This window comes from Trichinella spiralis (assembly GCF_000181795.1).
Source record: "Trichinella spiralis strain ISS 195 chromosome Unknown Scfld5, whole genome shotgun sequence".
NCBI classification, from domain to species: domain Eukaryota; kingdom Metazoa; phylum Nematoda; class Enoplea; order Trichinellida; family Trichinellidae; genus Trichinella; species Trichinella spiralis.
In genome coordinates, this window is record NW_003526944.1 from 4,649,875 (window position 1) to 4,664,425 (window position 14,551).

Sequence of the window (14,551 nt, forward strand, 5' to 3'; positions counted from 1 at the left end):
CTCAGCCAATGTAAACTACCGATGTTTCATTCTTTGATATCATACGCTTCAAGCGTTGCAGCCGTTCAAATGTGGCGGTTCCGTACAGGATGGAAAAATCCGGATGAATGAACATGTAGCATAATATTGACGTCGACTGGAAGATGTTGTCGCATACCGTCGCAGCGTCGTACATCCACACATTCGAGGCGTTCTTGTAAGTGAACAAAAATACAGTCCAGGGGAACAGTTGCAGTACAACTGTCAAGCAGAACAGCAATATCAAAGCTCTCAGTATCGATCCTTCCCTGGCCACGCGTATAGCTCTTAGACTTTCTGTGATGGTTCTACTTTTGGAGTGGAATGTGAAAAATGCCGCCGCATACAGTACTGCAGAACCCAAGCCGACCAGTATTTTCAGAAAAATGTAAATCGTGTAATAAGTGTTGCCAACAATTTGAGAACGACGACACGTTCCAAGAATCCACTCGTTTTTATGATCGAAAGCAAGAAAGTATGAAACGAGAAAATCTACCAAGCCTGTCATAAAGGCGAATACAATTAGCATGCTTGTAGTTTTGTACGAAAAAATAAGCTGGTGCAGTTTTCGGCTGCTGAAGTACAAATAGCGTTCCAGAGACAATAGCAGAGTTATAGAAAAGTGACCATTCACGCCCAGAACGTTCAGAAGAGTGCTCAAATGGGCAGCACATTCGAACGGTCTGACCGAGAACGGTTCATACGTGAACAACAGCAACCGCTCTAGTGCAATTTCTGCCCTGGCAAATGATGTGAAGATGTTGGCAATGATGAATCCTGATAAAGAATATCATTTTCAATTATGCAAATTTCAATTCAAAATTTTATCTACTTATTACACGAAATTAAATTATTTGCACAACTTTATTTTCAGCATTTTTCAGAGCAATATATTCATTCTCTGAAATAATAATTCAAACTAACTTCAAATTTAAACAAATATACCAAGGCTTCGGATTAATTCAAGATATAATCGGTTTTTCTTCAAATATAAGCTTACGATAATGTTGAAAATTATGAAAACAAAACAATATAAATAGTAAAAGTGCGCTTGCCTTTAATTAAATTTTGTTCAGGTCTCCTGCCTTTACGCTTTATTATTTGCGCTAAAGCGAAGACGCTGAGCAGAATTGCAATGGCACCGTTGATTGATACAAAAAGAAGCAACGGCGAATTCCACGAGCCCCAACTCTGCGGATTTGGATAATCTGTTGAATAATTGCCATCCGCATCAAACAAATTAGCCATCCGATCTATTTGCACTAAAACTACAAACAAACAGAAAAACAAAGAATAACAATATCAATAGATAAGTATGTTTATCACTTTGAAAAATTTGCAAATTATTTTAACTAAGTAAATTAAACAAGGAAAAAATAAAACCGGCACGTTTTTATAGGAAATACCTATCTGTAAGGAAATCACTTTGGCATTTTAATTTTATTGAAGGGTTTTGCAAAATTGATAAGCTGTATGAAAATAATAAAATGATATTAATACAAAGTGAACAATTGATCAACCGCAAAATATTTTCACAAATCAACAATAGAAACGTCAACGCTTTTAATATGCGTAAAAGAAAGCGGAATTTCTCTCACTGAGAATAATAATAATAATAATAATAATAATAATAATAATACAGAACAAGCCTGACTTGATGATGATAACCATGAATACTTCTCCATCAGATTTATTAGAATAGCCTTGTCCACCTTTGCTCCTTATCAAATGTTATTAATCTTCTGCACGCAATTTACCTCATCAACCTTTTCGACTGGAAAACAATTGCCAATATGTTAATATGAAAATTTTCATCACCTTATTTGTCGATACATTAGCGAAAAATTCAAGTTCATAATTTAAATGATAAAAATTAAAAGCAAATCAAAATGAAATAAATCTTACGTTCAACACTTCTACCCTAAAGTTACAAAATGTCAATCAAATATGCATCAATAAAACTGTCGAATATTCAATGTTGATCGGGCAAACAGTTATCCGATACGACGGAATGTTAAAATTTTCATAAAATTATTAAAATTGTCATCAATCATCAAAATAAATATACACTGTTAATAATCATTTTCTGCCTATGATGAATGTATTTGAATTTTCATTAAATTACGTGACATATTGTTTGTTTGTTCTATTTGCATAAAACAGCAGCTAATCTAACTAATAATTGAAAAACAGTTACACAAGTTTTAGACTTTGATCCTACATCAGCTTTACAATAAAAAAATTATTGTAAAAAATGGAAAAAGAAATGCTCGTTATACCTCAGTAATATTTTCCCCAAGAAACAAATAAACAGTGCAACAAGCTTCGGTTGATTAAAGCATCATCATCATCATCTTCTTCATCGGAAGTAGCAAATTTAAAACAAGCAGATATGCTCGATATTATCGAAACCATTGCATTTAATCAAAAGGAGTGTTTCTGCGAATATGAGCAATTATGTTTGTACATTCAGATTATCATCATTAGCGACAGCAGCAGCAGCAAAGCCGGATGCTTCACAAATTAGCATAAAATTGATTTCAACACTAGACGCTTTTGGCTTCGGTGCAATTTATCGCAGCTTACTTTGGTTTTCAGTTGCCAGTTGCAACGTCGCCTTGAAACTGAATAACTGTCAAAATATCAAGTGAAACAAAAACGACTACCAAATTACACCCGTCTGCCATTAAATTGAATTTGAATTTTTAATTATTTCCAATAATAAATATTCATGCAACATGAATGGTCATGTTCATTGAATATTAATGAGTTTAAGCATGAATATAAATACGCACAACTTTTATTAGACTTTGAAATGGAAATTTTGTTTAATAAATTGAAAAGAAAAAAAACACAAATGTACATTTCATGCAAATGAGTTGAACTGTCAAAATACAATAATAATATTATGTAGAATAATACTGTGTATAATTGAAGGAAAAGAAAAAACAATAAAGAATATCATCTTTAATTATTAATTAATTGTAAGAAAACGACGAAGATTTTAAATTTCATCGCTGATGATGAAAATTATGAAGTAGTTTATAATAAAAATAAAAAAAATCGTTGAACTGTGAATAAAATCAAATCAAGCATAAAATTCTATAATTTTTTTCATTTTAAAACACTAAAATAAAAACAACATTAAACATAAAAATAGAATTTTTATTGCACACTGAATTTTCTCTTTAATAATAATAATAATAATAATAATAATAATAATAAATTTTATTCTATTCATATTAAATGCAATTTTTCAAGAAAATTATAAACTGCAATGCAGCAATGTGATCATTAATTATGACCAATTATGGAGAAAATTGTTGAACTTTTACCATCTAATAATTTCAAGAAATATTAAATATATAAATGGTCAAAAAAGCATCATTAAACGTTGAAACGGTGTGAAATTGTTCACTAAATTGAATGCCACAATTTGAACAAATTGAAAAATAAAATAAATTTTACCTGCTTTAATATTAAAAGCATTTTAAATGCTGCTGCTGCTGGTGCTGCTTCATCCTCATCTATCTAAAGTTTTTTGCTTATGTTTTAGCTGTTCGAGGAAAACAAATTCTTATATCGGTAAACATACATGATACCATTCATCATATCTTATTGTTCAGTGCATCATTTTTCCAACACAACAAAATCAATCATATTCAAATTAAAAATACACCAAAATAATAATTATGCTCGTTTTGTACGTATGTAAAATTGCAAAATTCCTAATAATGGAAACTTGAAATCCATCCCAAATGAACAAATTTATCCATCATTCAACAACCGACTCTCTTCTTTGTGTAAAAACATCTCTTTCAAAGAATCAATTATTCACTTATTGCACACAATCAACTTACTATTATTTATTTCAAATTAATTAACTTTATTTAACAAATTACTATAAGTGAATGCTCAAAAAATGATGTACAAACAAAAACCAAAAGAATGGTTGGTTGATTGCAATTGCATATTTCTGTGATTAGCGATGAAATTCTGTGTCAAAGCATTTTTTAAAAAAAAACTAATTCTGATCCAATAAAATTAAATTCGCTTCATCGAGGAACATATTTAAAAAAAATACACAATGGACAATTAATTATTTCACAGTGAAAACGGTTGCCTTGGTCAGCTTGTATAATTTTTTCTTTTGAATACACAATTAATCATTCATCTGTTCATTAGATGTTGAACAATGGTAATGAAAATTTGAAAACTGAATAATAAAGTATCCAATAAATGACCATTCAATCACGAAGCCCAGTGCCATTTGGGAAATTTTCCTTACCACCCACTGTTCTAAGTGTGATTTTGTGCTAAGATGAAACATTTGAACTGAAAACAAATAAAGATATACATGCAATGTATAATTTATGGGCGAACTTTTGCTAAATGTAAAATATTCATTTGTCGGGAAAATTTAAAATATTGTAAATAAAGAAGAAAATGATGATGAAATCGAAATGGATTTGGTGTTCAATTTGGAATAAAAGAAAAAAAAATTCTCTAATTTTCAACGATGAAATTTTCAATCCAGTCGACCGAAACAATACCACCCGCGGATTTTGATTCACAACGCTTGAAATGTACGCAACAATGTGGAGGAAATTGAATTTTTCCAAATCGAGAAAATACACTCGATTCGGACCTGAGAGTCACGTTTCACCAACGATACAGACTGCTGTGAAAGAAAGTGAAAATTGACAAAGCAATAAAATAGCCATAACAACGTATTGAAACTTCGACCAAGCTTTAAACCCAGCAGAACAACATCGACGGTTACGGTTGTTTTGTGCTTTTTTGGTTCTTTTTATACTTCGACTGCTGATAATATACAATCAAGTCGGATTTCGTGGAAAAAATATTGCAATTTAAAGTCAGTTTAAATATTCAATTGTACGATAGAAAGAACAATTTTCCAAACATCCACATCTACAACCATACAAAAGTTTATGGTCAACTTTGTCCACTGTCGTCGAATTGTAACATTTTTTTTTGAAAAAAAATGAATGAAACCACCGGACAAAGCTGCAACACGATTGTGGAATTTGGTCAAAATCAAAGACAAGCTTACACGAACATATCGGTTCAAATTATATTTCTATTAAACGGATGCGCAGGAATGCTGATTGCATTAATACTGATTATACTGATTCGCAAACGTAAAGGTCAGCGTGCCGATTTAACACTACTCGAAGGTAAGGAGAATACAACATTTGAAATGATAAAAATAAAATTCCTAATTTTCACTTAATAATATATACATAGAAAATTTCATAAATTTATCATTTTCAATAACAAACAACTCAGTTTAGCATGATATAAATACTTGTGAAACAAAATCAAAAATAGCAAATATCAGAATCAATCATTCAATGACTATCTAAATTTAGTTCCCCTTATGAATATCATCAACACAAACCGAATTCGCGTATAGGTATTGGAAAATATTTCTATTAATAGCCTGTATTCTCTATTTTAATTCAATAATAAAAAGTACAAATTTTGAATTTGATCTATTAGTTACCTTAAAATAATTCTCGCGTTATTCGATCATATTGCTTGTCATTTTCAGGATGTTCAGCTGGTACGTTCCTGATGTCCTGTAGCCGGGTTCTGGTATCGGCGCAGAGGCTGAAACAAATAAATGAAAAAGTCAAAATGATCACATCAATACAGTGCTTGGCACTGAGATTGGACTTTCCGTTGGCCATAGTTGGCGAATATATGCTCCACTTGGACATGCTTTTTCTGTCCATTGAACGTTTGTTCTACTTCGTCAGTGTGGAAAAGCACCGTCGGTGGTTTTCCGTGCGCAACTGCAGATATTTGACATTGTTCAGCTTCTTGGTCGCCCTGGCCAATATGATAATTTGTTACAGCGTCGTGTTGTCCACACCGAACTACTGTGTGCCTTCGTATTGTCCAAGAACGACGTTCATGTCGTTCACGCATTTCATCATTCACCTGACAATTACCATCTCGTTGGTCACTGTTGATATTGTATTTTACATGATCGCCTTGCTTGTACACCATTTTCGCAAGGTGCAAAAGTTGAACAGCCTGCGTCGTATACAAGACGCCAAAGAGAAAACAGTCTTCCACGGTATGCTGTTCGCCTGGTTTGTCATTTTCACAATGAAAATGATACCCTGGATTTCATACTATGTTTCCTACTTTAACGCCCAGGCGGTCGATTTGCTCGTCGCTGCACAAATACTCGACAATCTGTTCATGCCAATTTCATCGCTTCTATATTTGCTAATCCACCCGGATCTCGGCCGTCATTGTAAAGCTGCCATGGCCAGGTTCGCCTTCTTCCATTCCTCCAAGAACACATCCGTCGTCTACATCGGCTAAAAATTACCTGCACACGTTCTGCTCTTTTCATCCGGTTTTCATAATACCGTTATGGTTGTTGTTGTTGTTCTTCTTCTTCTTCTTCTTTTCCCATTAATATCCATTGCTATTAGAAAAATATTAAAATAAATAGGTGGAGCTTTATTGTCAAATTTTGCGTTCAAGCAACCCTGAATAGATCAAACAATGAACAAGTTTTACAACTGAAAAAAAACCAAGACATATTTGTTCTTCCAAGTCCTAGTCTAATCGAAATCCTGAAGATCAGATATACGCAATTCGGACAGAGGTGGTAAAGAGAGTCTTGCTTTGGACCATTTTGTGAAAGCTTTACGCTCATTAGCCGATCCAAAAGAAAACAGCACAGATTTCACACTGAAGAAGACAACATTGGCGTTCATTTGCCTCAACATCTGACCAACTTTGGACCGACAATGATTACAATGAAGCACAATATCAGGCTCCAAGCGAAAAGCTTCGCTGGGCCAGAGTTGGCGAAAAGCATCCCGATCAACACAAACCACTAACGTATCATTGACGTGACGCAAGCTGGATGCGGGAGCGAAATAATAATCACACATTCTGCAGAAAATTCTGTGAAAAAAAAATATTATTCAAATGTACACAACTGAACTGATGAAAAACAAAATGGCAACAAGATTTAAAAAAAAAATTTCTCTCACTTGGAGTCCATCATCAGTGAATGGAAGCTATGGGAAGTTTTCGGCGGGAAAGTGATCAAGTTGCGTTTCGCTTTCAGCTTGGATAGTTCATTTTTGAACCAAACGTTACCGTTCAATTTGATCTTCTTCACCGCTTCCAAAAGCAAACTTTCTTGCATTTCCAACGTTTTCTCTTTTTTCGAATAAAAACCTTCGTAAGCAATCAAAACAACCGCGCCATTTCCTTTACGAGTACGACCTCCAAAAATCCAAATTGAACCACAACAACAAATAAATAAATAAACAAATCGAGCAAACCACGCTGTTGAATTTTAGAAATAACACTAGTGACATAGTTGTATCGGATGACCAAATTGCAAGCTGCCACGTCGATACCTTCTTCAAGAAGCGAAGTTGCAATTAATATTTTGAATTCACCCTCTTTGAATTGCTGCAGTCGATTGACCACTATCACCTTGGATCCGGCTAAAATGATCATCAATTCAAAAGAAAAAAAAAGAAAAATCCTCTTTCTCTGCTTACAACGATCCGTTGCACCGCTACTGCAGCTGGTTATAAAATTTACACCGTAAATGTCAACATCCGAATCGTCTTTGATACACTGACACAACTGAGCTGCCAGTTTCTTGGTACGCACAAATATGAGCACACGGGAATCGGAATCCAAATTGAATTGATTCAATACAATTTTTTTCAACGATTCATACAACGGTGATTTGTAAGCTCGGACAAGTTCACCTTCCAAAGCTTGTATTTTCCCTGAAAATATCGTTTCAAAAAAAAATTCATCCTTTTTAAATTTGAATATAAACTTCTTACTTTGTTGAATTTGATAAAACATTGAATCAGCTTGAGAGAAATTTTCAAAATGACAAATATAACTGTTGACGAAATGGTTAAAACCAAGAATGAAAGATGTATGCACTGCAATGTCAAGCGATTCGTGTGTATGCTTCAGCAGAAAAAAAAAGAATAAATAAAAATTTCAAAATGATCCTCGTCTTCTTTATTCAAATTTCACTTACCAACATTGCATTCAAATACGAAAGAGCATTTCGCCTAACCACAGGATCTTTAATTGTCACAACAGCTTGTTTCAACTGTCCCAATTCAGAACGATAATTCGTCTGCATCTTGTCCTGTAGACGAGTTAACGTGCTGATGTTAATCGCAGTCTGATCCGTCCGTTGAATCAACGCTGGATGGTCAATTGAAAATTTTTATTTTAATTCTTTTTGAATAAATTATATATAGAGAGAAAAAAAGATCAAAATTATCTTACAGGAAAGACTGACTTCGAGCGTGCGAAGAATATGCACGAGATCTTTCAAAAATGTTGCATTCGGTATGGGATCAGGCAAAATTAGGCTTACTGTAAAAGTGTGATGGGAAATTAAGGAGAAAAAACTTTGCTTTAACTTACATTCTGAATTTTTCGAAATGTAGCGCTTCATTTTTTCACTTTCAGGATCAGCAGCCGACAATGTACCGCAGTCCAAGTTGCAACAAATGCTCAAAACTTTGGAAATAGTCTGAGGTAGAGTTGCCGCGCTGCCGTAGCATACCGAAGCCGTGGTGCCGACAATCTGCGGCACCGGGCAACGAGCCCTGAAGTAGAAATCCATCAACGCGTTGTACGGATGGCAGTCGGCAGCGTGGTGGCATTCGTCGAACAGCAACAACGTGAACGAGCTGATATTCAAGTTGAAACTTTCTTCTATACTGTAATTGAGCACGTTCAGCAAAGTCTGCGCAGTGCAAATCAACAGTTCGTTGTCCCGGGCGGATATGAACGTCGAACTGCCACTTTCACTGTTTCCCAAATAATGCACATCACTGATGTACTCTTCGAACAGATTCAAGTGTTGTTCGGCCAACACCACAGTCGGTACGATCAAACATATCTGGAAAAGCATGCCAATGAAATGCACACAATTCGACTATTCTATTCATATTCTCTGTACTCACCTTGTATTTTTTGTGCGTCAGTTTTTGATGCTTGATGTGGTTCAGGATCACTTTCAACAGCATATAAGTCTTGCCAGTACCAGTTGGCGAACAAATCAAAGTATTCTTGCCCAACAGGGCAGGTGCAACAAGATCTTCTTGAAAATCATACAAACTCAACGTTTCTACAAACAGAACAAAAATAAAATCGAAACAACAAAATTTGCACATATTTTTATAAAACTCAAATAAATAATCAAATTATCCTATTTTAAAACATGAAATTCATAAATTTACATAATTAAATAATCGAAAAGCAGACAATAATCAAAAGTATACACTTTTTTACATTGAAATTATTATAATCATAAACAAACTAATGATTATTTTTTAAAACTACATTCTACTCTATGATCATTCATTACGACTGTTTCAACTTATCACAGAACGTACTTTTATGTGTGGCGACTTCATTAAGAGATTCCTATAAATTTATAAAAAAGAATTAAAATCTAAGAAAGAATAATTAAAAAAAAACTACATCTCAGTTGATTACTATGAGTGAAACGACATCCATATTGCGAGTGAATTAAACTTTCAATTTGCAACTATTTCAATATCAACACCAACTTTGTGCGAACTATTTGAGAAGGTTTCTAAAAAAAGTACAATTAATAAAGCTGAAAAGTTAATGTGTAAACGTAAAAATTTAAAAATTTTTCGTCTTCATCATCGTTGCGCAATGTGAAAACAGACGATAACTTGAAACTGTATAAATTTAAAAAGATTATCAAGTATAATTAAAAGAAATTATTTATTATTATTATTATTAATATTGACAAAATATTGCCAGTAATTTCTTTTCAACGTATTCACTTTATTACTTTCAAACAATTCGATTACAACAGATAAAAAATACTTATTGCGGTACAGTTTACGTTGCGTCAATTTTTACCGTATGCAAAACTGCAAAAATTGAAAAACTGAATTTTACATCTACACTTAAGTTTCCAATGATAAAATATTTGTACTATTGTCCAATTTAAAGTGTTTAATAATTGAATTGTTCGATTCCAATTTATTTGACGTATTTTCAACTTGGAACTGAAATTTCGGTTGTAAAAATATGTAAAAATATTGGCTGAAAATATTTCAAAACGTTAATAGCCCAAGGAAAAATTGATTGCGAAGAACAATCGTCGTTTAGATATTTAGATAATGCAGATTACGATGTGATTAAAGAGATTAAGAGCTCGCCCATTATTGCATAAAACAGTGCTTGTTGATTCTGAACGGTCGAATTGGAACGTGGATAAAGAAAAATACAAATGAAACCGTTTAAATTTTTTTGACAATTACTTATAAATTTACCCTTCGGGAGACGTAATTTCAACTTTGTCTTAAAGCGTGAATTTGAAATGCTTGGTGTTATCGTGACGTGTGATTTCTGTTGCAATTCGTCTGCGTGCCAACTAGTGTAAGTGAAAATTTTCTGTAGAATATGCGAGTGGCAAAAAATTAGACGATTATTCTCACATCCAATTTTCCCTTTGTACTTTATGCAAAATTAATTTGATAATTTTCATTGTCAGTATTAGCATAATTGATCAAATTTAGCTTCCCGCAGTAGGCGATCCCATCCGTAGGATTGTTGCTCTTCGTTTACGACGACAAAAGTTACTATTGTTGAAAAATGGATTTTTTACAGCATGTTGAAAAAAAATTTTGTATGCAATTTAATAATATTAAAATACATGCCAAAAATTTTCCAGTTAATTTTTCACTATTCCACTTTTGTTTTCCATTCGCGAAACGACAAGGTTGATTTCATTGTTTTGAAAACAATTTACAACGTTCTTCAGCGGACATAAATTGCAATTTTTCATTTGAAATTGCTCAGTTGAAATAATAACTACAATTTCAAATAGAAACAATTAACAAATTTCAAAAACAATCAGTGGAAAAAATGGTAGTAAAAAATCGCCCTGATCAAGTAACGGGAATCTAATTAAAGAAATCAATATTTTTTTTATTCTTTTTTGTTTTTTGAACTGCCTTTTGTTTTTATTTTATTATTATTATTATTGTTCATTCGCAACTGTAATGAAATTTGATATTTAAATGAAAGGAACCGACAAACTCCCGAACATACTAAATATAGATAGTCGTATTTATATTGAGAAAGATATATTATACTATTTTTGCACTACAGATGACTAAACTATAAACGAAGAACTATAAAAAGCACTAAATATTAATTTAAACAAAATTTTGAAAATTTTCATTAAACAGTGACTCAATATCGAAAGTTTCTAGGAAGAATTAATGTTAAATTTTAAATGGTAAAAAAATTTTTCAATTAAATAATTTATTTTATTTTACAATGCATTCGTCAAAAAATAAAATAGTTTGCTTGAGACAGGCAGTCACATTTGTGCGTTAATTAATTGTGAAGTGATAATTATATTAATTTATTGATCTAAGAAGAAATGTTTACAAACAACCACATCAATTTTTGTTTAAAAATAATTAATAAAATTTATGATCAATTGGCAATAGAGCATAAACCTGATTACTTAATTACGGTATTGCGATTGGTCGCGTTGAACAGTTTTAAAAAGTCATCTCATAAAGTAAATAATTGTTTATTTATTTTAGAAGGATCAAGTAATTTAAATTTTACCAGTGAAGATACTTTCTTTTTGTGAGTGTCATCAGCAAACTTTTGTTCAAACTGGTATGTTTATAAATTTTAATGATTTTTTAAAATAAATTCTGCTGTTCATGTATTCTTTTATTCTGAATATAAAATTTTTTGATTTTTTAAAATATTTTTTATTCAACTGTCAGGTAAGTTTTGGTAAATATTTGATTGTTCATTTTTGTAATTTCCGGTTTTCAGAATGGGCGTCAATTTGAATTTCGTGATATTTCTTGCGGCGGTTGTTTTTGTTAACTGCGGGAATGATTTTGATTTTAACCTGCCTACGCAACATGTGAAATATTTTTTATTTCGACGCCCAGACATTGCAGAAAAGTGCCGTGCTGATAAAAATTGCCCCTATAATGTAAGAAATTTGTTTTGTATAACAACAGTCTGAATAATTAAAAAGTTATCATTAAACGTTATAAACTTAAATTTAAGTATTTTTTAATATGCATATAATTAAATTATTGTTGTATAAAAAGTAGGTCAATAAATAAATTTACAGTGAAGTTAAAATTAAAAAAAAAGAGAGAATGCTTTATTGATGCTTCAGTTGCATAGAATGATAATGTGAAAATAGTTGACGAATTTTTTTCAGTTGATGGCTCAACATTTGGATGAATGCTGGGGATATGAACCAAACTGTAACTTTGGTAAACGCAGTTATAGTCGGAAAACAATAAAATGTTCCAAAAAAGCCCCAGACATTGAGTGAATTTTTGAAATATTTTGAGATTGTGATGAAAAATATGTATTAATAATTTTCATTTAGAAAAAGTCGTAATGCGTTTTATTATAATGCTGATTTTGGCCTAATCAAGAAACATAATGCAAGCTTGGTTGAACTTTGCTCCCCTGTTAATCTAGTATAGCATTTTAATTTGCATATTATAGTGTATCGTTTTTTTTATTTCGAACTTTAGGGTGATACTTCGTTACGTTGCAGTGAAAGTTTTGAATATTGCTACGCGAAGAATATATTTTTTAACTTTAATAATTTGAAACATGATATAAACGGCAAAAAGTATGTTTGTTATTTTCTTATTTATAATTTGTTCGTGTTAAGCAGCAGATAATTAAATAAATTAATAGATATCGGAGTGATATTATTGGAAAAGGAGATGTAGGTGGTCGGTGTAAATTTCATGAACGAAAATTTAAAAATCTAGCTCTGGATGCATATGATGGTTATTTGCAAAGTTGGTGAGAATAAATGTTGCGCAATCTTTTTCATTTTCGTTTATTTTCATGCAGATTTGGTATTTTTAGGGCAGCCGAGATGAAATATTTTCAGCGATTCCCCAGCTTTCAATTGAACGGCAACTATTGTGATGTCATTTTCGATCAACCGACAATTGTCATAAAGCTTGACGCTGGTATGTAGGATGGTATTTTTTTTGTATTGTAATTGAATTATTAATATTTTTCTTTTTTTTGAAGGAATAAACATGTACCATCATTTCTGCGATTTTATAAATTTATATCTTTCGCAGCATTTGAATGGCTCATTTCATCAAGATGTGGATATTATTCTTTGGGATACGGTAAAAGTTGTTGTATAAAATTTTATTTTTATTTAAGTTTTTTTGTATTATTTAGGATGCATCTCCTTATTTTGATATCTTCAGAGAAACGTGGCTGGCGTTTACAACGAAACCGTTGATTGATCTTCAAGATTTTGATGGAAAAAGAGTTTGATTAATTGTTTTTTGAAATAAATATGATTTTATTCAATTCGCTTCAGGTTTGTTTCCGTGAAGTGATGTTTCCCGTTTTAGCACGTAAAGTTTTCGGTTTGTATTACAATATGCCAATGGTAAGTTGTGCTTTTTATCTTTTTGTAATACTTTGGTTGTGATTGTTCAGCCAGATTATTGTCGAGCCAGTGGGTTGGTCCAAGCGTTTAGCCATCATCTGATCCATCGACTTCAGCTAAAGCAGAATGGACCTTTAAGGGAAAAGTTAAGAGTGACTTATTTGGTTCGAAGTTCTCAATATCGAATAATTATGAACACCAATGAAGTATTTGATCATTTTTTTGGAAAAGATTTATTTTAGTAAAAAAAATATATAATTTTCCAATTTTAAGATAGTGAAGCGTTTGAAAGCGGATCCGCAGTTCAGTGTTACCGTTGCTAAATATACCTTGTTCGTCAACATTGCATGTATTTAAAATTAGCATTTATTCAAATAGAAATTTTCTTTTCCAGGGATATTCCTGTTCTAGAGCAGTATCAAATGTCGCACAATACGGACATTTTCATGTCCATCCATGGAGCAGGATTGACTCATATGTTCTTTTTACCTGATTGGGCTGTTGTTTTTGAACTGTAAACTTGATACAATGTATTTGAAAAGCCAAAAACAAAAGCTGCTTTTTTTGTTTTGTTTTTCAGTTATCATTGCGGTGATCCGGAATGTTATCGTGATTTGGCAACGTTGCGAGGTTTGAAATTTTTTGGATGGGAAGACGAAACAAAAGTGCAATATCAAGAAAAAGTGATTTTATTATTTTTTTCATTTTTTTTGCTCTCATTCATATATAAAGTTGAATTTAAATTTATAGGATGTGAAAAATCCAAAGTTTACCAATTTTTACCTTGATGCAGACGAAGTGATGCGCATTGTTCATTTGGCAGCGGAGTATGTCTGGTCGAATAAACAGTTCCGTCAAGCTCATGCTCGTCTTCATTCAAAGCCAAAGCGTGAACTATGATCAGTGATTGTTAATTATTTGTTGTTCTTATTCCATGCTTTAAAAGCTGCTTAATTTTAATGCCGGGTTATCTTCTAAGTCATGGAAGAAATGAGTGAAAATTTACTTTGTTTTAAAAAA

General features: G+C 32.2%; 4 protein-coding genes across 4 annotated transcripts; 2 read left to right on the forward strand and 2 right to left on the reverse strand.

Moving 5' to 3' along the window:
• Window position 1: 1 nt before the first annotated feature.
• On the reverse strand, window positions 2–1,266 carry Tsp_08543 (hypothetical protein). The gene is made up of 2 exons (XM_003375509.1): window positions 1,110–1,266; window positions 2–795 (listed from the first exon to the last, which is right to left on the reverse strand). Exons 1-2 carry the CDS (start codon window positions 1,264–1,266, stop codon window positions 2–4), a joined length of 951 nt encoding a protein of 316 aa, XP_003375557.1.
• Window positions 1,267–5,023: 3,757 nt separating this feature from the next.
• Tsp_08544 (hypothetical protein) lies at window positions 5,024–6,378 on the forward strand. The gene is made up of 2 exons (XM_003375510.1): window positions 5,024–5,216; window positions 5,594–6,378. Exons 1-2 carry the CDS (start codon window positions 5,024–5,026, stop codon window positions 6,376–6,378), a joined length of 978 nt encoding a protein of 325 aa, XP_003375558.1.
• A 49-nt stretch (window positions 6,379–6,427) lies between these two features.
• On the reverse strand, window positions 6,428–10,269 carry Tsp_08545 (conserved hypothetical protein). Its single transcript, XM_003375511.1, has 15 exons — window positions 10,238–10,269; window positions 9,964–9,974; window positions 9,618–9,664; window positions 9,462–9,492; window positions 8,907–9,193; window positions 8,582–8,861; window positions 8,353–8,433; window positions 8,087–8,259; window positions 7,881–8,013; window positions 7,587–7,820; window positions 7,359–7,526; window positions 7,062–7,299; window positions 6,653–6,972; window positions 6,571–6,581; window positions 6,428–6,484 (listed from the first exon to the last, which is right to left on the reverse strand). Exons 1-15 carry the CDS (start codon window positions 10,267–10,269, stop codon window positions 6,428–6,430), a joined length of 2,103 nt encoding a protein of 700 aa, XP_003375559.1.
• Window positions 10,270–10,426: 157 nt separating this feature from the next.
• Window positions 10,427–14,431, forward strand: Tsp_08546 (conserved hypothetical protein). Its single transcript, XM_003375512.1, has 17 exons — window positions 10,427–10,483; window positions 10,626–10,684; window positions 11,667–11,675; window positions 11,911–12,076; window positions 12,314–12,426; window positions 12,488–12,572; window positions 12,639–12,739; window positions 12,808–12,918; window positions 12,985–13,091; window positions 13,156–13,259; window positions 13,315–13,407; window positions 13,460–13,531; window positions 13,582–13,737; window positions 13,805–13,863; window positions 13,926–14,045; window positions 14,112–14,214; window positions 14,282–14,431. Exons 1-17 carry the CDS (start codon window positions 10,427–10,429, stop codon window positions 14,429–14,431), a joined length of 1,665 nt encoding a protein of 554 aa, XP_003375560.1.
• The last annotated feature ends 120 nt before the right edge of the window (window positions 14,432–14,551 follow it).